General features: G+C 45.3%; 1 protein-coding gene across 1 annotated transcript in view; it reads right to left on the bottom strand.

Annotated features, from left to right (window-relative positions):
- Nucleotides 1-25,555, bottom strand: part of LOC147419292 (uncharacterized) — a 53,189-nt gene extending 27,634 nt beyond the window's left edge. The window contains exon 1 of the mRNA XM_086505514.1: nucleotides 25,308-25,555. Coding sequence (XP_086361640.1) covers nucleotides 25,308-25,485 — 178 coding nt within the window. The 5' untranslated portion in view covers nucleotides 25,486-25,555. The remainder of the gene's footprint in view (nucleotides 1-25,307) is intronic.
- Between the last annotated feature and the right edge of the window lie 652 nt (nucleotides 25,556-26,207).

Here is a 26,207-nt window from a genome sequence, read left to right on the forward strand (position 1 = left end):
TGATCATTGCAAACTCCCGAGGGACCTCTGCTCTCAGACTCTACGTCCAGATGCTCTGCAGAGTGAGGCCCCAGGGACTATTTTATTCTTACAAGGGATGCCCAAAAGCAGAGTGGCACGTGCAACGGAAGGATTTAGCTCGGATCTAGTACTGGGCACTAGCACAAGGCACACTTTACTTCACTTGACAGAACTGAATTGAATGAAAGAGAGAGACACGAGAGAGAGAGAGAGAGAGAGAGAGAGAGAGAGAGAGAGAGAGATGACACCAAATGTCGGGTCCCAAACTCTCAAGGGCCCCCTTGCTCTGTTGCCAGAGCAAGTACTTTCTATATTCTTGCACAATGTTGATACAATGACTAAATGCTGAGATGCTAACGCTAATGGATACTACCACAACTGATGCTACTGATGTTGGGATCTACTGAGATGCTGAAGGTATTGGGGGTACTGAGGTACTAATGGGTTCTATGTCGACGACGATGTCGACGAGGTACTGATGGGGTTTGTGTCAACGACGACGAGGTACTGATGGGGTCTGTGTCGACAACGATGACGATGACGACGACGACGACGAAGTTCTGATGGGTTCTGAATCGACGACAATGACGACGACGACGAGGTACTGATGGGGTCTGTGTCAACGACGATGACAACGACGACAAAGTTTTGATGGGTTCTGAGTCGACGACGACGACGAGGTTCTAATGGGTCTAGATCCTTATGTTGAGCTAGGCAAGGGCCGAGCCAAGGCACAAGGGGTACTAGATGCCGGGGTTCTGTGTCGACAATGTCGACGACGACAATGCTATGGCCGAATGCCAATACTGCTAGCAATGTCGATGACTAGGAACTGCAACCTTGACGAGGCTAGGGGCTGAAAGCTATCGTCGAGGACGACGACAGCTGGAATCTGCTAGCGCTCAAAGCTGAAAACGCTGGCTGTCTTGGGCTGAAAATGCTGATCATGCTGGTTGAAAACACTGGTCTTCTGGCTAATAACGCTGATGAGAAGAAGGCTGGAAATGATAGCTGCTCTGGCTTGCAAGCACTGAGTCTGCAGGTTCTGTTGCTGTTGCTGTTGCTTCTGCTTCTTCTACTCCTTACTGGCGCCTAAGGGCAGCTTTTATAGGTGGTACATGCAGGTTTGAGCAAGCACAAAAAGCCAACCCCACGACCAAGGAATTAATAAGCTGAAAAATAACTTATTAATAATATGCAAGCTAAGAGGTGGTTCACACGGCAAATGCCTACATGCTGAAATAATGTTCTGCTCAAGAGAGGGTATGCAACTGTGAGCAACCTAGGCATGCACGTCCTGCTAGAGGCTCAAAAAGTGCCAAGCTAGGTCCTAAGCTAAGACTCATGCTAGACTGGACTCATGCTAGACTATAGCAGAAGCATGTCCACGTAGCGCAAGGGAAGTGCACACGTGACATTTCCCCCCCATTAAAGGTAAGGCACAACTGTCGAACTTCTATTCTTGCATTCTTTCTAGACTTCTGATCTTGATTGCTTGTGGATGCATAACCAATGAAAACTCCTCCAAACTCGTGGGTACTGTGGATGTAAGTCTTGTTGCGATGTAGACACTGACCAACCGAGTTGCTAGGTAGCCTTACTACTGTCGCAGAATACCAGCCTTGGTGCTGATTCTGCCTTGCGAGCAAGAAACACCACTTGAATAGTCCTATTGTGAAAACATTGCGGGTGAAGATGAAAGGTAAGGGTGCTAGGAGGTATTTCCAAGGGTTCTTGTCGACGGTAGTGGATGCACACTACATGCAAATGCAAACGCAAAAGAGGTTAGGGATCCTGTCTCCAACTCCTTCCATATCCGCATAAGAGGCAAGTAGATCCTCGTATTCAAGGTCTGGATTGTCATGTATCCGAAGTCAATCTTCCTTCAAAGACATGGCAATGAAGATGGGAGCTAATAAGTCCATGATCGCGACTCGAAGATTCGTCGAGGAAGAAAAAAACGGGAGAGGTTCTTTAAGTTCGTGGTGTTTCTTGGATTCTTTGGGTTCTTGGTGTACTTGGGGTTCTTGGTGGTTCTTCCCTTGAGTTCGTGAAGTAGAAGCTCACAGAGCTCTAATACCAATGTCAAGTGCAATGGAAGTGTTTAACGATTTAGCTCGGATTTAGTACTCCGCACTAACACAAGCGACACTTTACTTCACTTGAAAGAATTGAACTAAATGAAAGAGAGAGAAAGAGAGAGAGAGAGAGAGAGAGAGAGAGAGAGAGAGAAAGGAGACGACACCGAATGTAAGGTGCAACGGAAGTGAATGTTGAATTTTGCTCAAGATGAGTGCTCCGAACTGTGCTCAAGGTACCTTTTACTTACGGAAGGGAGAGCCTTCCGTTCCTCTAGTGAGAGAGTGCAATGGACACAAACAAAGTGGTGAACACTGTGAATGAAGGTGCATGAGACTGAGAGATAGAGAGAGAAGAATACGACACCAGAAAGTTGTCAAACCCTCCTCCGAAGGCCCCACTATTGATTGCACAAATCTCTACAATGCTTGGACTTGCGACGATGAGGACGACGACGAGACGGGCTGAAATCTAAAAACGCTAAGGACTGAAATCTGCAAATCTTTATCTGCTGAATGCTGACTCTATGTCGATGGCGACGATGTGATGACGACGCACTGAAAACGCAGATGCTGAAATCTGCATATTCTGGGCTGAATTTGCAAACGCTCGTTGGATCTGACCGTGCGACGAGGATTTGCTGCGGGAAGGTGAGATCTGCGAGGTTCGGGACTTGTTCTGCGGTGTCTATGTGCTGAAAACTGAAAACGCTACTGCTATCGCTGACTCTGTCGCAGTAAATCTGCAAAAACGCTAGGGTGCTTGCTGATTCAAAAACGCTAGGGGCTGATCTGGGGTCTGCTACAAAACGCTATGTGTTCTGCTTGGTCCTACTGTCGCCAGGTTGCTGCAAGTTGCAAAATGTTGGCTGATCTGCAACTGAAAAACGCTGGCTGATCTATGGTCTGTGGCTGAAAACGCAAGGTTGATTGCCGGGGGGGGGGGGGTCTTGCTGAGAAGGTGTCTGCTGAACACTTGGTTCCTGTTGCCTCTTCTGCCAAAAAGTGCTAGCGCTAGGGTTTCTTATAAACTGGCTTGCTAAATTACCCTATCTAGTTCCCAACAAAAGTCACTTAAAAATAATAAGTAAAAATTGGCTAAATGTCACGTGACACATCCAACCCTATGTGTCCGTGGACAAGCTAAAGCATGACCAGGGTTCAGTCAGTCAAGTCAGTCTAGAATAGGAAGTGATCTGGCACTTTTGTGAGTCTGTTTGCAGACCGTGCATGAGCAGTCACTTAGATTAGATGCATATCCTCCGGTTGCACACAGCATGATCATCAGCATGATCATCAAAATGCATCAGGGGAATGTTCCAGTGCATTAAAACCTATTTTCCCTATTTTTGACATTTTTCACTCATTTTTAAGTGACTTTTGTTGGGAAGTATAAGTAGAAACCTAACGCTAGCACTTTCTGGCAAAAGAGGCAGCAGGAGCTGTCACCAGCGTGTGACTACTATCTATCCTTTTTGTTGATTTCTTTCTTATTATCTATTTACTTTCACTTTTTGGAAACACCCCTCGGGAAATCTAACTGCCCTGTATTGCATAGCTAGTGTGGAACTGTCCAGAGGGAGTCCAGGCCTGAGGGCAAGAGAGCACTAAGGTTGGACAAGGACTATGGTTAGCCAAGTGGGTCATTGACTAGCCAAAGTGGAATCCTTTGCTACAGAGGCTACATTTCAGTTTTGGATGTGGCCGCAGTGTACAAAGAGGGTCGGATGACCTAGAAAGATACAATGGCAGCATCTCCTAAAATTTAGGGAACTGCTATTTTGGGACCTGAAAATGTGTTGGCGTCATTACCTCCGGAATGACAAAGGGAACATTTTCTTAGTCTGCCGTGAAGTCAACTGGGCAACCGGTTGGGATATTTTTAGGCGGCAACCCCGAAACGGGAAAATGCTTGTAAAAGTGCCAAGTGGCACCTTCTGGTGCACTTGCCTTATGCAACAAGAAGTGGCGCTGAATTTGAAGAGGGGAGAGCCTCATTTTCAGATTTTGTCACAGGTTAAGAGCTATGGAGTGCTTGCTTTCCCTCTTATGCACAGTGCGGTGCCAGGAGTGATGCCCTGCACGCTACGCACTGCCCTCTCTCTCCCCTTTGGCAGTATGTTATGCCCCTCTAGTGGGCTCTTCATTTGACCAATGTACAGTTGTGTGGGTTCATGCGCGATTGCCGAGGCAAGAGCCTCTTGCACAGGTACTGGATTAGCTAGCGGCTAATCCCCCCGCAGGTACAGGTGAATTCGGAGAGGTTTCACGCCAGAAATCTCGTCCGATTCAAAGGGCAAGTAGCCCTACAGGTGCGGGAGCTCGAGGACTTGCTAGGGATGCGACCGGCACGCGAAACGGAGCCCGAAACAGTGAATTACAGCCTGCTGTGTATTTTTGCAGGTTTAGGGTTTTGGCCCTAAACGGACCCTAATACCCCCAGGAGGTTCGGGGACGCAAGGGGACCGCTGTACAGGCGATCTGGCGCATTTTCAGGGCTGAAAACAGAGAATTCAGCGTGCTGCAGATTCTCGCCAGGTTTTGCAAAGTGCCCGTATGCGTCGGGAAAGTCAGTCAATGCGTGGGAATACTGACCGTGAAGGGTTCTAGTACAGTTATGCTGCCGAAATCGGGCTGGAACAGTGGAAATTCAGCCGAGTTTGTGCGGGGCAGCTTGTAGGAACCACAGCGTTTATTCCCTCTTTTGAATAATAAAGAAATACCGAAAGGGGCGCCTAAGTTAGGGGCCAATCTGGTGTCCGTCTACTCATACAGGTGCAATCTAGCAGCCTGTATCCCTCTCCCCTTTGATGTGTCTTGAAAGTACAGGTAAAATAGACGACTAATAATGGGTGAAAGCTAAATCAAGGTTTAAAGTAAAGTCTACCGCCCTTTTTGGATTGAATAGGCCGGTTTCATGGTTCCATCGACGGGATTAAATCACTTTTTCCCATAGAAGTGAGCCTTGGGCAGTTTTCGGCTTGAAGACACAGGGGATCATAGACCAGACACAGGGAATTGCAATTATGGCTGACAGACCAGATGATGTGACTGAAGAGGTTTCCTCTTCACAGGGTCAACAGACACATGAAGTGGGTGAGTCCTCAAGACCACCACAGACTGATGATGATATATTCAGGACCCAGTTGGTTACTGCTGTGGCTATGTTTACACAAGTAATGCAGAATCCGAGGTTTTTAGCCTTTCTGCAACCTCCTGTTCCGTCTCAGCAAGTTGGATCACTGGATCATATTCAAAAGCCTGTTAAGGCTCGAGCACAGGTGATTCATACCGCACAGTCAATGGAAACACCTGTACACTTGACGGAGAACATGCAGTCTCCACAACCTATGCCTAAGGTGCAAGAACAGGTGGCTGAGATGCCAGTTTTTCAAGCTGTACCAATTCAGCCCGCCACCTTTCAACAACCTATAGCTGGTTCTAATGGGCAGGGAAGCAACCTACAGGCTATGCAACAGGTCTTCCCACCACCTTCAGTACACCCTGGCTATTTTGGAGGTGGATCGGTATTTCAGAGCATGGCTGGTCATGCACCTGGAAATCAGTTTTATACGCCAGGAACAGTGTTTGCGGGTGCTCAAACGATGATGCCTAACCCCATGTACAGTGTCATGGGTATGCAACCAGGGTTTCAAAGCACTCAGGGACAATTTGGGATGCCACAAGCAAATTTTGGTATGGCTGGAATTACAAATCAGCAGCCAAATATGGCATTTCCAGGTCAAGTTAATAGCAGCCAAGGAACACAGATGAACCTTAATAGTGTTCCCATGTTTCAGTCACTTCCATATGACAATTTAACGCCGCTGGAGAGGCCAACTCCATACAAAGAAGGTGGCAAAGGTGTGTCATTCACGACCTTTACAGGGTTTGATGACAGGAAGAAGGCTCTTTCATTCCTCCAGCAGTTTGACAAGGCCTATGCAGGGGGAAACTTTACAGAGGCTTCAAAGGTCCGCAAGGCAGCCACTTTCTTGACAGGGAATGCGGGACAATGGTGGACAACTTTATTGCTTCAAGGGCAAGCTCCGTCCACATGGATTTACTTCAAGCAGATTTTTGCAGCAGCATGGTTATCTGATGATTTCGAAGCAGATGTCATGACAGAATGGCACCAGCTTAATGCTGCCACTTGCAGAACTCTGGATGATTACAATCGGAAGTTTTGGAAAGCTCTACTTCCAGTAACTTCCTATAGGTTTGTGCCATTGACAGAACAGATTGAAAAATACTGTTGTGGCCTACCCAAAGGATTGAGAAAATACTGCACGAAGACAAAAGTCACTACTTTGACGCAGCTCATCGAGGTAGCAAACACTGGCAATGGTTTGCTCAAGGGAGAAGATTGTGAATTTAACACTGGCGTCAAGGCAGGATCAGGCAAGAAAAATTCAGCCAAGAAGCACGTTCCCAATGAGGCTCCTAAAGGGACTCAGGAGTCGGCCAACACAGGGAAAGACAAAGCTACGGCTGAATCAGAAAAAGGACCAGCAAAGAAATGGAAAAGACGTTTTCCTCGCAAGTCAGAAGAGCAAAAGAAGGTCCTGAGGACAGAGAACAAATGCTTTATATGTGAGCAGCCTGGCCACATTGCTTACAACTGTCCTACAAAGAAAAGGCCAGCTGATTCTGAAGACAAGGAGGACAGGAAGGGAAAGAAGCCCATGGCTGGTCTAGTGCCAGATATGGTGGGCGACAAGCCAAATTCAGATGCAAGTGAGCTTTGCAGAGCATGGGGAAAGGTTAGGGATCAAACAGTGCTTATCTTCTTTGATCCAGGTGCCAAAGCCAACTTTATTTCCCCAGAATTGGCTTCAAAGTTGGGAATCAGACCTGAAGAGATGGGGTATACAGCAGAGGTAGGTTTGGCATGTCCTGGCCATACAGAGGCTGTGACACCCATCATTGGAAAGTTGCGTCTACATATCCAGTCCTATGTAGATGCTGAAGAATTTTACATCATGCCACTGGACGGATGTGATGTGTTGTTAGGTATTCCTTGGTTGTTTCGTGTACAGGGAATCATGGATGCCTACAACAAAAAGATCACTGTACAGAGCAGGGGAAAGACTCACATTCTGGATGTAAAGCTTAAAGGGGAGTCTATTCCTACTGTATCAGCTTCTGCTATTACTTCTGTAATGAAAAAGCATCTTTCTGCGTACTTGGTTTTTGCACGTGAAGTGTCAGATTGTGATGAATCAAATTTATCTGTGCTAGATAAAGAAAGGTCAATGTTTTTACAACAGTATAGTGACTGTTTTTCCGATTCATTACCGTCTCAATTACCGCCAGAGAGACCCGAGGACCATGCGATAGATTTGGTGCCAGGCTGTAGCCCACCAAATAAGCCTCCGTACAGGGTTAGTGCGGCTCAGCAGAAAGAGATAATGGGCCAAGTACAGGAGCTGTTAGAAAAAGGGCTGATTCAGCCCAGTTCATCTCCATTTTGTTCTCCAGTATTGTTGGTGCAAAAAAAGGATGGCTCATGGCGTATGTGCATCGACTACCGTGCACTGAACAAGAATACCATCAAGAATAGGTTCCCTATACCTAGAATTGATGATATTATGGACAAATTAGAAGGAGCAGCTATGTTTAGCAGGATAGATCTAAAGAGTGGGTATCATCAGATCCGCATTAGATCAGAGGATGTGCACAAGACTGCTTTTAGAACAACGTTTGGCCTTTACGAATTTTTAGTGATGCCCTTTGGTCTCACAAATGCTCCTGCTACGTTCAATAGGATGATGGACAGAATTTTCCGTCCACACCAGCAGTTTGTTGGTACATTCTTTGATGACATGATAGTCTACTCAAAGAATGAAGAGGAGCATAGGCATCACTTGGCCATTGTGTTCAAAGAGCTACGCAGTCATAGGTTGCTCATCAATGCAAAGAAAAGTGAGTTTTTTCTGGAAGAGATTCACTTTCTGGGACACATTGTCTCAAAGGACGGTGTCAGAATGGATCCTGCAAAAGTTGAAGCGATCAAGTCATGGCCAAATTTGAAGACGGTGCATGATGTCCGAAGCTTTTTGGGACTATGCTCCTATTACAGAAGGTTTATCCGAAATTTCGCTGAGATTGCTTCACCTTTACATGCTCTTCAAAAGAAGGCAGTCACCTTCAGATGGACACAGAAAGAGATTTCAGCTTTTAATCTCTTAAAGGAAAAGATGACTTCAGATCCAGTCATTGTGTTGCCAGATCTTAGGAAGTCATTTGTGGTCCAGTGCGACGCCTGCGGTAGTAGCATTGGTGCTGTGCTAATGCAAGATGGCAGGGTAGTAGCCTATGAGAGCAGAATTTTGCAAGGGCCAGAGATGACCATGCAGGTCTATGAGAAAGAGTTACTGGCTGTGATTCATGCGCTCTTAAGTTGGAAACACTACCTGCTAGGTGCAGATTTCGTTGTCCAAACGGACCATCAGACCTTGCGATACTTCTTGACACAGACAAAGTTATCTGAAAAGCATATGCGATGGGCAAATATCTTGTCCATGTTCCATTTTCAGATTGTGCATGTGGAAGGCAAGAAGAACGTTGTGGCTGATGCCTTGTCTAGGAAGCCACAAATTTCAGCTGTGTCAATTCCTTATCATCATGAACTTGATGATATGAGAGAACAGTATGCAAATGATGAAGATTTTGCAAGGGTCTTCGAGCAACTAATGGATGGACAACGTCATGAACACTATCTTCTTAAAGACGGGTTCATGATGATGCATGGCAGATTGTGTGTCACAAAGCCATTGCGACGCAAAGTTATGGAAGAGAGTCATGTCCCACCGTATGCAGGGCATCGTGGTATCGATGCTACAGTTAAAGCGGTAGAGACATTCTTCTATTGGCCTACATTGAGAAGGGATGTGGATGCCTTTGTGCGAGAATGCCTAATATGCCAAAAGGTCAAGTTTGACAGGCAAAAGGCACCAGGGTTATTGCAACCACTACCTATTCCAGATAAACCATGGGAAAGTATTGCTATGGATTTTATCTTTGATCTTCCAACAACGCAGACAGGAAATGATGGTATTTGGACCATTATTTGCAGATTCAGCAAACAGGCTCATTTTATTCCTGTCAGGAAGAAGATAAAGCCAGATCAGATGGCACGCTTGTTTATGAGCAATATTTTCAAGTATCATGGCATGCCACAGTCGATTATTAGCGACCGTGATCCACGCATGACTAGTTTGTTCTGGAGAGGCTTGTTTGAGAATATGGGCACCACGCTCAAATTCTCTTCGTCATTTCATCCTCAAACAGATGGGCAGTCAGAAGAGGCAAATTCTACTGTCCTAGATCTGCTGAAGTGCTATGTGTCAGAGCATAAAGGAAGGTGGGAGCAGTATTTGCCATTGGTGGAGTATACATACAATAATACAGTGCATTCATCAACTGGCAAGGCACCCTTTGAGATAGTTGAAGGTGGCAAGAAAGTTCCTCCCATACTGCATACAAAGGACAAGATATTTGAAGCAGATAAGTATGTTCAAGACATGGATGAAATGTACAAGAAGGTCAAAGTGGCCTTAGAAAGGACTCAGGCAAAGCAAAAGAAAGCAGCTGATCGTCACCGTCGTGAAGTGGTATATTCACTTGGTGATTGGGTGCTTTTACGCTTTGAAAAGGCAAGGTTAAAGAAGATGAAGGGCAAGGAAAGAGTGTTTCCAAAGCTCAGCATGCGTTACTATGGGCCTTTTCAAGTGTGCGACATAATCAGTGATGTTGCATATAGGCTGAAATTGCCTGACAGTTGGAAGATTCACAATGCGTTTCATGTGAGTCTTCTCAGACCCTATGTGGGTGATGTGCCAGAAGATATGCCAGCTGAAGATCAGCCGGAAGTCGAGGAACTTAACGAGATCTTGGTCCCTGAACGGATTTTGGCACACAAAGAAAGGAAAGTGAAAGGCAAGGTTGCTAGGCGTTACTTGGTAAAGTTCAGAAACTATCCACCAATGGATGCTAAGTGGATGGAAGAAGGTGAACTTGCAGAGTCACCAACTGTGTTATCACTTTACCTGGAAGCCTTCGCTTTGCAACCTACCTTGACCCCTTGAGTTTCAAAGCTACATGGATTGTCAGTGTGACAATGGCTTTTGAAACAAATGATGTACATGGTATTTAAAGTGAGCTCAAATCAAATACCTGTTACATGAATGTTAGAGCTGTACAGATTGTCAGTTTGGCAATTGCTCTTATGGAATGTCCAAAAGTTTGGTTAGTGCTATAGAAGTGAGTATTTCTTGTCAGTCTGTCAAGGATACAGTGATTGCTTCTATTAAAGAGTACATGTGTAACTGCATTCTTAAACTGTCGGTTTGGGTATGCTCGAAAGTGTTACGGGATCCAACGTGTACTATATAAGACAGTGGGTAAATGTGCAGCTACCATTTTGTCATTGGAAAGTTAGTGACTCAAAACAATGGCAGAGTGCGAAGCTACCACTATGTCATTGGGACAGGGTTCACACGCAGGCAATACATGAGTCGACGAGGTGTTGAATACACCAGGGTTGACAATGAGCATGTATGTGTCGTATATGTGTCGACAGGTGTTGAATACATCAGTGTTGACAGTAAGCATGGACGACATAGATGCAAACGAGGACGTTTGAGATTTCAAGAGGGGGGTATGTCACCAGCGTGTGACTACTATCTATCCTTTTTGTTGATTTCTTTCTTATTATCTATTTACTTTCACTTTTTGGAAACACCCCTCGGGAAATCTAACTGCCCTGTATTGCATAGCTAGTGTGGAACTGTCCAGAGGGAGTCCAGGCCTGAGGGCAAGAGAGCACTAAGGTTGGACAAGGACTATGGTTAGCCAAGTGGGTCATTGACTAGCCAAAGTGGAATCCTTTGCTACAGAGGCTACATTTCAGTTTTGGATGTGGCCGCAGTGTACAAAGAGGGTCGGATGACCTAGAAAGATACAATGGCAGCATCTCCTAAAATTTAGGGAACTGCTATTTTGGGACCTGAAAATGTGTTGGCGTCATTACCTCCGGAATGACAAAGGGAACATTTTCTTAGTCTGCCGTGAAGTCAACTGGGCAACCGGTTGGGATATTTTTAGGCGGCAACCCCGAAACGGGAAAATGCTTGTAAAAGTGCCAAGTGGCACCTTCTGGTGCACTTGCCTTATGCAACAAGAAGTGGCGCTGAATTTGAAGAGGGGAGAGCCTCATTTTCAGATTTTGTCACAGGTTAAGAGCTATGGAGTGCTTGCTTTCCCTCTTATGCACAGTGCGGTGCCAGGAGTGATGCCCTGCACGCTACGCACTGCCCTCTCTCTCCCCTTTGGCAGTATGTTATGCCCCTCTAGTGGGCTCTTCATTTGACCAATGTACAGTTGTGTGGGTTCATGCGCGATTGCCGAGGCAAGAGCCTCTTGCACAGGTACTGGATTAGCTAGCGGCTAATCCCCCCGCAGGTACAGGTGAATTCGGAGAGGTTTCACGCCAGAAATCTCGTCCGATTCAAAGGGCAAGTAGCCCTACAGGTGCGGGAGCTCGAGGACTTGCTAGGGATGCGACCGGCACGCGAAACGGAGCCCGAAACAGTGAATTACAGCCTGCTGTGTATTTTTGCAGGTTTAGGGTTTTGGCCCTAAACGGACCCTAATACCCCCAGGAGGTTCGGGGACGCAAGGGGACCGCTGTACAGGCGATCTGGCGCATTTTCAGGGCTGAAAACAGAGAATTCAGCGTGCTGCAGATTCTCGCCAGGTTTTGCAAAGTGCCCGTATGCGTCGGGAAAGTCAGTCAATGCGTGGGAATACTGACCGTGAAGGGTTCTAGTACAGTTATGCTGCCGAAATCGGGCTGGAACAGTGGAAATTCAGCCGAGTTTGTGCGGGGCAGCTTGTAGGAACCACAGCGTTTATTCCCTCTTTTGAATAATAAAGAAATACCGAAAGGGGCGCCTAAGTTAGGGGCCAATCTGGTGTCCGTCTACTCATACAGGTGCAATCTAGCAGCCTGTATCCCTCTCCCCTTTGATGTGTCTTGAAAGTACAGGTAAAATAGACGACTAATAATGGGTGAAAGCTAAATCAAGGTTTAAAGTAAAGTCTACCGCCCTTTTTGGATTGAATAGGCCGGTTTCAGGAGCACCTTGCTCAACAGGCAACTTCTCAACAAGACCAACCCCTGCGACAACTCTGGCGTTTTCTCTCAACAGAAGGCCTAGCGTTTTTGCACCAAATCAGCCAGCGTTTTTGCAATTGCAGATTGCCGGCAACAGTAGATAGCAAATCAGCCCTAGCGTTAGCAGATTTCCACCGCAAGTCGGATTTTCAGCCCTAGTGTTTTTGCATCTGCCAGGCATTTCAACGTTTTGCAGAACTACCACGACGGAACCAACACAAGCACCAGCGTTTTCAGTTTTCAACACTTAGACATCGCAGAACAAGTCCAGAACCTCGCAGATCTCACCTTCCCGCAGCAGATCCTCGCCACACGGTCAGATCCCGCGAAGTTTGCAGATTTAGCCCGGAAAACGCAGATTTCAGCATCTGCGTTTTCAGCACGTCGTCGTCATCGACATCGTCACCGACATAGAGTCAGAATTCAGCAAATAAAGATTCACAGATTTCAGCCATTAGCACTTTCAGATTTCAGCCCGTCTCGTCGTCGTCCTCATCGTCGTCGACATCGTCGGCAAGTCCAAGCATTGTAGAGATTTGTGCAATCATAAGTACAACGCTCTCACCATAGGGAGTGGGGCCTTCAGAGGAGGGTTTGACAACTTCCTGGTGTCGTATTCTCTTCTCTCTCTATCTCTCAGTCTCATACACTTGCACGCACAGTGTCCATCCACTTTGTTGTGATCATTGCACTCTCTCATTAAGAACGGAAGGCTCTCGCTTCCATAAGAACAAAAAGGAACCTTGAGCACATTATGGAGCACTCATCTTGAGCAAAGTTCAAACATTCATTCCGTTGCACCTTACATTGGTATCAGAGCTTTGGCAGTGTTCTATATCACTCAAGAAAGGAACCACAAGAACCACAGAATATTTTTTGCTTGTTGCGGTCGCACGTAACCCAAGACCTCTTGGGCGTGTCGATTCCTAATCGTGTTTTTGAAGAGTGACAAGAAACCCAAGAAAGAAGGGCTTCTCCAGCCTCCCCTTGTGCCTCTTTTCACTCATTGAGAGCGGCGTGCACTTAGCAGCCGGCCAATCGACGTGAGGTGGCCTTTTTAGCGCACTTCGCGGAGATATGTCCATGTTCCCCGCATCCAAAGCACTTCCCCTCTCTGATGAAGCGAGCTCTCTCCTCTGGAGTAAGCTTGGGTCATGCATCCTTTTTCTTTGGGTTGCTCTTTTTCTTTCTACTTTCATTCCCAGAAGTCTGTTCGGCTCGTTGTGTCATGGCCTCATCTATAGAGTAGGTCAGACTGCCAGAGTGAATGGCAAAGCCCCGCTTCGCATGACTCATCAACTCCTGAATAGAAGCTGACTTCTATTCCAAGCAGTGATCTCGTAGGTAGACCCAAGGTGAACCGCTCAATCTGTTCTCTGAACGAGATCTTCTTGAATGAAGAGGCGGGTAGAAAAGAGCTCCAGAATCTTTCACAATAAGCATTGATTGTATCTTTCTTGGTCATCCGAAGATGGTTCCAAGCAGCTCGTATATCTCATTCATATTCTTGCGTCAACCAAGAAGAAATAAAAAGCTTTTTAAATTTTAGCCATTTAACTGGCGCAGTCTTGTTTAAAAGAAGCATTGACCACCAAGTACGAGCGTTCCCCTTAAGGTAAGAGGTAGCTCTCCGAATCTTGGAGTGCTCTCAATAGCGTCCTCTCGCGAAAGCGATGTCAAACTGCTGTATAAAAGACACAGCCTTCGAAGCATCTGAGTATCCTGAGAAAGTATCAAACTTGATCGAGTGGCCACCTTCCTTAAACTCTCGGACTTTCTTGCTTTTATCTTCGAGAAAGTCATACTGGTTGGCTTTGTAAAAATTCTTCTTGTTCGCATAGAAGTTTCCATCATCAGAATCTGAGCTGTCTGTAGACGAGTCCTCGGTAGAACTGTCAGTCTCTGGGCGAGATTTAGTCTTCTTTGCCTTTTTCTTGCCCTGTCCGAAGCTTTGTTTCTTGCTTCACTTTTTACTTTTTCTGTCTTCTTCGCTCGAATCTGAAGAGCTAGAAGAACTGTCAGAAGAAGAAGAAGAAGAACTGGGTACTCCTTCAAATCGAACACGCTTCTTCCATTTCTTTGCCTTATCAAAAGTTGATTGACGACCCAAATATCCCGGAAAGTCAGTGCTTTTCTTCTGCTTTTTGCCGTGCTTTTTGGCTTTCTTTTGCGCGTCAAAAAGCTGAGCAATCCGTGCATCAACCACCTCTTGTAATTCCTTCTCTGCATACTATTTGTGATCAGAAAGTTTCTTGAGAGCGGGTTTCAGTGGGGGTGTAGTGGTTTTCTGCCACTGTTCATGCACTTCCTGAAAAGAAGTCTCGCTCATATATTTTGCCAATTTCGGATCCTTCGCAAAACTGAGCATCATCTTTGTTGCATCGCCAATCAATTGACGACGCTTCATCTCTCTTTGCTCCGCCTGAGTAGGCAGAGGCGGGCCATACTCTCTGTCAAAATCTTCGTTGTGATCCCTGCCGCATCTCCAGATGCAAAGGGAGTCGACTGATCCTTGCGAGAAGCCATAGGTGCCGCGGAAAAAAAATTGGGGATCGGATTTCCCGTAGAAGAGAAATCGCCGTGCTCTGATACCATTGTAACAAACTTGGACACTCCAAGTCAAGAATCAATCACGACAGCACCAAATAACCACTTCAAAACAATTCACAGATCACAATAGATTTGCACTGGCCGGGCGGAGTTCCATGCTAGAGATATTGGCCCCAAAGATTGGCGCCCCTTTCAGTATTTCTTTTTGTATTCATCAGTTCAAAGTACAAGAGAACGGTTAGGGTTTCACTCTCAGACTCTGCGTCCAGATGCTCCGAGAAGTGAGGCCCTCAACACTAATTTAAAGGTTACAAGGGATGCCCAAAAGCAAAGCCCCAAAAGCTTCAAAATCAAAAGCCCTGAAAGCAAAAGCTCTTTTCCCTCTCTCACAGAGAGTTTCTCAAAGCAAAAGCAAATTCTCTCTCTCTCTCTCTCTCTCTCTCTCTCTCTCTCTCTCTCTCTCTCTCTCTCTCTCTCTCTCTCTCTCTCTCTCTTAATGAGAGCAACAAAAGGCAATTATGCTTTTCTGGCCAAAAGCTGAGATTTGCGTCGCTCAAAAATATCCACAAAATTTTTATTAAAAAAAAAGAAGAACCTCCGCGATTTCCGGAAATTAGGGTTTGTGGCAAAAATTAGGGTTTGCACGTTTTTTTAGGGTTTCTGTTGTCCGTAGCCACGTCATCACTTTGTGACAGATGCATTCGCAGCTCTCCTCTCGTAATTATGTACCTCCTGAAGTGAAATCTGCGGGGCAAAAACCTCTTCCCTGTAATGATAATCGCACTCTTGCGAATGCATGGAATAAGGTGGTGCACTCTTACAGAGACGTCGTGGTTCATGGGACTTCTCAATCACTTGCAAGCCTTGTTGCCTCTGAGACAGGCATGCAGAATACTATGGTTGAGTCACGGGCTACTAATGTTGATGTGCTTATGGGCACGTCAACTTAGTTCCTTCCTTACTTTGCCTCTGTACATATCTCTTCAATGCATGGTTCTGTTAAATGCATTTCATATAATGTGTGTGGGTTATGTAACCCTGACAAATGGAGATTAACCTAGCACTATGTACATACATGTATGGCAGACATTGTGGTTTTGCAAGAGCATAATCAACATGAATATGTTGGGCAATGCTCGTACTTAGCAAGATACTGGATAGCATATGCTGGTTTGTCAGGTTTTTCGGGTGTTTTGATTACGGTTAGGCATGAGTTGCAACCTATTCTCCCGTATAATGATCCAGAGGGTCGTTGGATTGTGGTCCAATGCATGATCAATGGCCAGATTTATGAATTTGGTGGTGTCTATGCGTATACAGACTCGAAACAATGAGCTACTTTGTGGCGTGAGATATCTTCTTATACATGGCTTTCCAATGCCCTGCTTTGTGGTGATTTTAACAAAGCACCCGCTTTATCGGATAACACCACAGGACATTCCCACATGTTGAGCATAGAATTGCAGGCCTGGAGAGATCTTGTTGCATGCACACAGATGTTGGACTTGTGGACCCTCTTGCATCCTAATGTTTCAGGGTACACATTTCAACATAATGCTTTTTCTACATATCGTGCAAGGTTAGATCGGTGGTATGTCCTTGGCATGCAACAATTTGATGAGTTTGTATGCAAAATGCGCATAGACCATTCTTTGCTTTTATCTGATCATACTCTTGTTGTGATGTTGTTGCGCTATGGGCAACCACAATTTGATCAGCCTCTTTCTAAGAAACGCATGCTGCACATCAACAATGCTTATCTTTCACATGAAGCATTCCACGAGATGATTTATGATGTTATTCCCCCTTTAGTTGCTCAAATGTATCTTGATCCTAATGTTGCTTGGGTTCGCTTTGTTGTACGAGTGCAGAGTGTAATTCAGGACTATGGTAAGCAGTACACGTTTCAATTACGTGGCGATGTTGAGAACGCCAAACATATGTATCAACACCTTCAACTCTTAGCTGACACACGTTCGTTGTCGGAAAGTGAATTGACAGCCCTTTGTCAGGCCCGCGTGAGTTTGCAACATAATGATAAACGAAAATTGGTTAAATGGCAGACTCATGCTCGCCATCGAGCATTTGTGGACAAGGGATGTGCCTCGAAACAGTTTTTTAAGCACTTGCATCATTCAAGGGCTTCTCAAACTATTAAGCGGGTTATGTTCCGACCTGGAGCCTGGACAACCTCAAAGCGTGAGCTTGCGGATGCCATGGTGTCACATTTTAAGAATGTTTTCGCCGCCCCCCCCCCCCCCACGCGGCATCTGCTGAAGTTATTAATGCACGTCAACTTTTGTTATCTATAGTGCATTCAATTGTCCCACCTCATGATGCTTTGGCCATGGAGGCGGATTTTACAGAAAATGAATTGCACTTGGTAGATGGCGTTCGCCTCATTGGGACGGGCTCACTGTGGAATTTTTTCTCCCCTTTTGGGAGCCTCTGAAAGAACCTTTGCTTTACATGATGAACATTGCATGGGCGAAGCAATGTTTGCCGATGTCTGTGAAGTTATTGCCCAAACAAGCGCTTTGTGAGCGGTTCTCGAATTGGCAGCCGATAACTCTTATGCCGGTTATATATAAAATCTTGGCTAAAATCATTGTGAACCGTATCAAGGAACCTCTTATGGCTGGTATCCACTCCGCGCAGTATGGCTTTATTCCTAGTCGCTAGATGTATTGATTGGAATGGAATATGCAAAGTATACCCAACAGGATGTTCTTGTGATGCAAGTAGACATTCAAAAGGCTTTCGATACGATACAATGGGATTTCATTGCTGTCACGATGCCGGGCCTTGAATTTGGTCCTAAGATGGTCAATGTGGTATACTTCTTGTATGCTCACAGTACATCTTCAGGCCTCCTTGATGGGGAGCTGACAGAACCTTGGCCTCTTGGATGCTCTGTGAGACACGGTTGCCCGCTTAGCGCCTTGTTGTATGCCATTGCCACTTACCCCTTGTTGCTGTATTTAAATCATTTGACTTAGCTCGGTCCTCTTCATGGGCTGAAATTACCAATTGGCAAAGACTTCGTAGGGCAAGCCTATGCTGACGATTCATTGTTCATGCCCCGCAATAACCAGGATGATGTGCGTGAAATTATGCAGGCATTGGATACATTTGGCAACACGCCTTAAGGTTAACTTTCACAAATCCAAACTCTTGCCTCTGGATGTTTGTGACTGGCATCATCTGTTGTGGCCTAGTGAGATTCTTGATCCCCGCGTGGTGGTCAGGCACTTAAGATACCCTATCAGCTGGCAAGTAACTAATACACAACAAATTGTGATGCAACGATCGAATGTCAAATTGCACTATTGGAAACTGTCTACATGGCCGCTACATGTTCGACTTCGTATTGTGCAAAGTATCATGTGAAGTAGCGGAGCGGAGCGTTGGTCGACTCTCTCACACACACACAGTGATACACAGTGAGCTTACACAGTACACAGTACGCAGAGAACTGTTAGAAGGGTTATCTCCCAATTCCTTAGTATTCACAAAGTATAAGTTAGTATATACAAAGAGTTAGAAGGAAGTGAGTTAGGCGGGCGGGCGGCCATATCCGCATAAGAGGCCACTTGGGCTTTAATCCCAACAACCTCCCACTTAAAGTCCAATGTGGCACTTTAAGTAACTGTAAATCTATGAACATAAATGTACAAAGATTTACATGGCTGCCATCTATCCAATGCCCAATAACTCACGACAATGCACAAAGCCCTCTCCTGGAAGTCCCTTTGTGAGTAGATCAGCAGGATTGTCCTTGGTGTGGATCTTCAGCAGTTGTATCTGCTTGTCTTCAAGTACTTCCCTAATGAAGTGATATTTGACATCAATATGCTTAGTCTTCGAATGGAACACTGGATTCTTTGCCAATTGTATAGCACTTTGACTATCACAATATAACTCTGGCATATCTACTTTGATTCCCAAGTCTGCAACCAATCTACCAAGCCAAATAGCTTCTTTGCATGCCTCATTTGCTGCAACATACTCAGCTTCTGTAGTAGACTGCGTAACACAATCTTGTAATCGAGATCGCCATGATATGGCACCTCCAGCCAATGTAAAGACATAGCCTGATGTAGATCTCCTCTTATCCAAGTCTCCTGCATAATCTGAGTCAGTGTATCCTCTGACACTCAAATCCTGACTACCATAGCATATGCGCATACTCTTTGTATGTTTTAAGTATCTCATGATACCTTTCACTGCCGCCCAATGTTTCTTGCCGGGATTTGACATATATCTGCTAACCACTCCCACTGCAAATGCAATATCCGGACGTGTAGCAATCATTGCATACATCAAACTACCCACTGCAGACGCATATGGAATCTTATCCATTTCAGCCTTTTCTTCCTCAGACACAGGACAATCTTGTTTGCTAAGTTTCACATATGGTGGCAATGGAACACTCAATGCCTTTCCCTTCTCCATATTGAAACGTTGCAAAACCTTGTCAATATACTCTGTTTGAGATAACCAAATCAACTTCTTTGATCTGTCTCTCTCAATGCGCATACCAAGTATATGACTTGCCTCACCCATGTCTTTCATGTCAAACGATTGTGCCATCTTTGACTTCAAAGCTGAAATTTCTTCCAAGTGTTTGCCAGCAATCAACATGTCATCCACATACAAAATAAGGATCAGCCAGCTGCCATCCTTAGCCTTCTTTGTATATAGACAGTGATCGAACTCACTACGTTTGTAGCCTTGAGAAAGCATAAACTGGTGGAACTTATGGTACCATGCCCTCGGTGATTGTTTTAAGCCATAAAGACTCTTTAACAACTGGCATACCAAATGTTCCATGCCTTTCTCAACAAACCCTTCTGGCTGCTGCATGTAAATTTCCACATCTAAATCACCATGCAAGAACGCTGTCTTGACATCCATTTGGTACAACACCAAATCCAATATAGCAACCAATGCAAGAAAGCATCTCAATGTAGTCATCTTGACCACTGGAGAGAAGACTTCATCAAAGTCAATGCCTTGTTCTTGCTTAAAGCCCTTGGCAACAAGCCTTGCTTTGTACTTTGGCTGACTATCATGAGCGGTGATCTTATACCTGTAAACCCATTTACAAGGTACACCCTTTTTGCCCTGTGGTAATTTAACCAACTTCCATGTCTGGTTTTTATGCAGAGCTGTCATCTCTGACTGCATGGCCAACTGCCATTTTTTCGAGTCAACCACTTGTAATGCTTCCTTGTAACAAGATGGTTCTCCGCAATCTGTGAGCATGACATAATTTAGAGATGGCACATAACGATCAGGTGGTTTGGAGACACGCTCAGAACGTCTCACCACAACTAATTCTGCCTCTCTAGCCACTATAGGCTGTTCCTGAGCCTCACCATGCTGTCTTGATGTGCTAGCACTAGGTCCATCTTCCCTGAAGACAACTCTTCTGATCTCCTCTGTCTTCTCTGGCTTAGCGTGAAACTTGGCTTCATTGAAATGTACATCAGTGCTACGAATAAGCTTTCTGGACTCAGGATCCCAAAGCGGTAACCCATCTCGCCCGAATCTCCGTAGCCAAGAAATATACACTTCTTGCTCTTTGGTTCTAACTTATTTCTGAACTCCTTAGGAATATGGCTATAAGCTTCACAACCAAAGACTCTGAGATGCTTATACGAAGGTGCCTTGCCTGTCCATAGCATCTCGGCCACTGCACTCTTATCCAGAACCCTACTAGGAGACCTGTTGATCAAATGGACTGCTGTAGCCACTGCTTCCGCCCAAAATCCATCAGGCAACTCAGCATTTGACAACATGCTTCTGACCTTCTCTTGTATGGTCCTATTCATACGTTCTGCAACCCCATTCTGTGGAGGATTATATGGTGCAGTAAGTTCCCGCTTAATCCCTTTTGCTTCACAAAAGTCTTGAAAAGCTTTGGAAACGTACTCTCCACCATTGTCAGTTCTCAAGCACTTCAGCTTCTGACGACTCTGATTCTCCACCAACTGCAAGAATGTCTTAAAGACCTTGAGCACCTCATCCTTGTGCTTCAAGAAGTAAACCCATACTTTGCGAAAATAGTCATCTATGAATGTACAAAAGTACAAAAGTACGCTGCTCCCCCTAGTGACAAACTAGGCATTGGTCCGCATAGATCACTGTGTACAAGAGCTAACCGTTCGTCCCTACGATTCCTCTTTGATCTGTGCGGTTCCTGTGTTTGCTTACCATAAACACAATGCTCACAAAACTCGAAATCTTGAAATGAAAAGCCAGGCAAATAACCATAATGAGAAAGTATTTCCATTCCTCTTTTTGACATATGTCCCAACCTACGATGCCACAGTGACACACTTGGCTGCTCAATCACATTAATTACATGGTTTTTAACCTCTGAAACATGTAAAGTGTACAGAGTTCCTGACTTGCTGCCATGTGCTACAGTCATCGAACCTTTGGAGATCTTCCAAGCACTGTTCCCAAAAACTGTCACATAACCCGCATCATCCAACTTCCCTGTACTAATCAAGCTCTTTCGGATTGCTGGAACATGTCTGACATTCTTGAGCCATAAAGAAGAGCCATTCTGAAACTTCAACTGCACATCTCCCACTCCAAGTATGTCACAAACCTGCTCATTGCCAAGTCTGACATGATCTTTAGTAGCCACATATGATGTAAATCACTCTTTGTGCGGAGAAACATGTAAAGATGCCCCTGAGTCGATAATCCAATCACTCATAGCATGTCCATCCTCTGCAGTCAAGAAAACAGAATCAAGATTGCTTGTAAGGAAGATGTCACCAACTGCTATACCAGAATCACTGTCTGAACCAGATCCTGTGACATTCACCTCTTCAATCTTCACTGAACTCTTCTTTTCATCTTGCTCAGAACTCTTTGTTTTGCCTTTTTCTTGTTTCCACTTCGTACAGTCTCGCTTCATGTGACCCTTCTTGCCACAATGGTAGCATTCTATGTCATCCTTTGACTTCGAATCACGAGACTTACTTCGGTTTTGTGTCTTCTTACCCTTCTCTTTAAACTGTTGTCTCCCTCGAACGACCAAAGCACTATTGCCTTTGCCTTTGTCAATGTTCTTCCTGTTCACTTCCTCTGTGAGCAAGCTGCCTTCTACATTGGCACTTGTAAGACCTTCTGGCGCGACAGAATTACTTAACACTGTACGAAAAGTATCCCAACTGTCTGGCAAAGTGATTAAGAGAAACATAGCCTTCACTGAATCTGGAAAGACTATCTCCTGTGCTGTTAATTGGCTGAAAATTGTGTGAAATTCATTCAGATGATTTGACATGGCTGTCCCTTCCTTCATCTTCAAATCCACCAATTTCTTGAGCCAGTAAATCTGAGAAGCAGCACTTTGTTTCTCGTACATACCACATAGCTTTTGCCATACGCCATACGCTGTAGTCTCTTCTGCTACGTTGAAGTAAACATTTTCTGCCAGTGTCAGCATGATTGTGGAACAAGCTAACTCGTCAAGCTCTTCCCACTCATCTTCAGCCATACCTTCTGGTCTCTCCCCTTTGAGCTTCAGTGGCTTCACTTGTTTTTTCTGCACCAAAACCTGCCAAATCTGCTTCTTCCAGAATGGAAAGTTTGTGCCATCCAGCTTCTTTATGTTGTAAAGAGTCTCACTTTGAGAAGATGCCATATCTGCCAAACTGTTTACTCCTGAGAAAAATCCGACAGAGTTTCCCCTGTAAACTGGCCTCTGTACACAGTAAACAAGCTGTAATCAACAAGCTGAACACCTCTCCTCAGGAACTGTCAGTATTTTGAAAATTTTTGACAGAGTCTCCCCTGTAAACTGAGCTCTGGTCTTGTTCCAACATAGCCCTTTGCCTGAGTTCATCTAATTGCATCAGTTCCTCTAGCCTCTTCTTAAGATTATGGTTGAAGTCTAACCCATACTTCACAGCCATTCTCAGACTGGGGAACCAAAAGATAGCTCAAAAAACAATCATAAATAGCTGACCAGTGACAAATCCTGTAAGCATACACTGTCTCCTCTCTGGGCGATGACAAAACCTGTATCTGTCTCAAGACTGAACCCTGAACAATGCCTCAACGGCCTGACGCATAAGATGCAATCCAGTGTCTACACAAAGTCATACATCCTAAGGAATAAAAGTCGTCGAAGAGGATGCGTATAGAGAGGAACTCCAGCAACCTAATCCACCTCACACTGGGTAACCCAGTCCCCAGTGCTTGGCTTCAAAAAACCTCACACACGACCCTCTCAGATGGCTCAGCAAACTGCCCAGAACTAGCATACATCCTATAATAGACCAATCACTGTCCTATAACCGCTGCGGCGGTCTGTCTGCTAGCGTGACTCACAACTAGCAGACCCACAATCACAGTACATCAATCTGCAATACATGCCAGTGGTGTCAAGCCGTCGTATGGCCACACCTCCCCTGGAACCTGGCAAGCACAAGAAGTAACAATGCAGACTGCAATATATATATCTGATTATATATATGTGTACCTGGTCTATAGATGATGCTCTGAAGACTAATGAGTGATGTATGTCGATGCCGATATTGATGTCGACCACCTCCTGCTTGCCAATCTACACAAGACGGATTTCTTTACGGCTGAAATCTATCTTCTGCTGTAGTGCTCAGAACGAAATTCTGAGGGCATAAACGGCTTCGAACGGGGGGTAAAACACCAAGTCACCTGGTGGAAACGCCCCCGGAACGCCGAGTGAGAATTTTTGAACTCCGGATCCAGAATCTGCCGGAAAAGCGCGCGCGCGCGATTGCGCAAATCCGCACTGAACTAAGGCTCTGATACCAATTGAAGTCGCGGAGCGGAGCGTGGGTCGACTCTCTCACACACACACAGTGATACACAGTGAGCTTACACAGTACACAGTACGCAGAGAACTGTTAGAAGGGTTATCTCCCAATTCCTTAGTATTCACAAAGTATAAGTTAGTATATACAAAGAGTTAGAAGGAAGTGAGTTAGACGGGCGGGCGGCCATATCCGCATAAGAGGCCACTTGGGCTTTAATCCCAACATCATGATGGCATATGTTCAATTTTATTTGCAAAGTATCATGATGGTATATGTTGGCTGACTTCCTCCCTATTCCACCGTTGACAGGTGGTTGTCGTATGCAGGATTAGAATTTATGGGATAGTGGACACTCCTATGGATGTGATTTCTGCCCGACATATCTATGCTTCTCTTGTGCAAGACTCTTGGCTGGCTGATCACTGTAATGCGCTCTGGGCTTTGCACAAATCTGAACAATGGTGGAGACAAGCTCTCACTGCGATCTGGAAGTCTCGCTTGCCTCTTAAGGAGGGTCTGTTTCTTTCGTGTTGTTTGTTGGGAGTTCTTCCGGTTGGAACCCTAGCTGACACAACGAGAGAAGCTAATGTGACGCGCTGCAAAGGCTCCGCTGTTGATGAGACTGTCAGACATCAAATTTGGGATTGTCGTTGCACCAGGACATTCCTTCGATGCGTTACTGCTTGTATGAATCTTCGATTTCCCTCGATGGTTTTCCACAAACGTTTCTGGGTTTTTGGCATTCTTCCGACTTCCCTCCAACATTTTGCCATCTTCTTGGCATGGGTCATATTTTGGTCGCTGTGGTTTCTGTGGCACCATTGCAATCTCCGTGGGTTTCACCATCATGAGGCGGATCCCTTTACATCCTTCAAGATTTCGCTGAGGCAATCGTTACATTTTGCCTTTGACATTGGGGACATATCCCTCGAAATCTTGCAACTCTTCTATGTTTGCTTTTAGCAATTTTACATCGCAGAACACAGTTGTGTTCTTTCTTCCCCTTGTATCTGATCTTTTTGGTGGGTTTTCCTCGCTTTGAGGTTTCCCACTTGTAAATTAATCAAATCAGATTTACAAAAAATGTGTGTGTGTGTGTGTTGGGGGGGGGGGGGGTCAATCGGGAATGCCACGTCATCACTTTGTGACAGCATGCTTCCTATTACTGCTCTCATGTTTGCAACATCCTTATCTCTTGCATTAAAAAAGCACTTCCAGATTAAACGTTTTGGAAGGAGACGGGTTTATCGCTGCAGGTGAATCAATGACCTTAAAAGCATCCCACACCTTTTGGGAAAGATACCAAGTGGTAACGAAGTGAATGCTATTGTTTGCCCAGCTAAACAAAATGCACTGTGAGTGTCTGCAGTTTCTTTTCAAGTTGACGTTACATTTCAATACAGATCACCAATTTCCAAAGAGCCCTTTGAGCATGAGTGTAAGCGTTTGTGCCCTCTCCCATGGTGCTCACGTACAAACTCGGCAGTGCCTTTCCAGCTCAGAAATGCTGCCTCCATTCCGGACCTTTAAGGAGCACCACCCCCCCCCCCCCCCTCTTTCACGGGGCCCTTATTCAGTCCTTCCTGTCCCAGTTATCGTGCTCTACATCTCGTCTCCGAGAACGATTTAAGCAGAAGATGAAGAAGCGGATCGTACCTGTAGGTGGTATGACCGCAGAAAGAGCAGGAATGTTCACGTGACGCGGGCTGTTGGTGCCGATGGGCGGCACTACAAGCAACTGCTTGTGCTTTTTTTGTGCTCTGCCGCCAGCAGGGCAAGGCATCCACGGCCAAGCCAAGGCCTTCGGGCTGCAAGTCCAGCAGCTCGAGGGCATCACGTTACATTCTAGTGAAAGATCACCATAAATACTGAGACCTTGACAATGAGGCTTGATTCATCTATATGTATATGTAGTCCGTGATAAACCAAGCCTTTCAGGAAATCAATGAAAACGGGGCCAAACATTATAAATCAAGAATTGGCCAAACATTATAAATCAAGAATTGGCACGAATCTTTGACGATGCGCATTGAAGGGAAAGGAGTTGCAAAACAAAGTAGGGTATGATTCATCAAAAGATGAATAATATCCAACAGCACCTATTGGCCTTGATGAACCAAGCTTTTTAGGAAATAAAAAATCAAATGAGTAGGGGGCCCAATCATTATAAATGAAGAACTAGTATGGTCTACTTTCGTCTCTCTCCCTCTTATCGTGCACATAGGATTTTTGGACTGTAGCCTTCATTTCGCAGTTTCGACACATGTAAAGTGCACTCTTTCTGTCGTTATAGAATCCATAAAGATTGGCACGAATCTTTGAGATACCCATTGAAGGAAAAGGAGCTGCGAAACAAAGTAGGGGAGTCGTCGGGCAAGGGTCACAGAGTAGTGAAATACTCCTTTCCCCTCTATATTTAGAGGGGAATGGAGAAGACAAGCTGTTGCAAATGCTTGCAACTACGTGGCTACAAATGCTTGACGCCACAAAATGGATGCAAGAAACTGCCTTGCGCCAATCTTGCCAGCTAGGGCATGGAAGCGGCCCTACAATTCC

The sequence above is a fragment of the Adiantum capillus-veneris genome, chromosome 29 (assembly GCF_014529385.1).
Source record: "Adiantum capillus-veneris isolate H3 chromosome 29, ASM1452938v2, whole genome shotgun sequence".
Taxonomy (NCBI): domain Eukaryota; kingdom Viridiplantae; phylum Streptophyta; class Polypodiopsida; order Polypodiales; family Pteridaceae; genus Adiantum; species Adiantum capillus-veneris.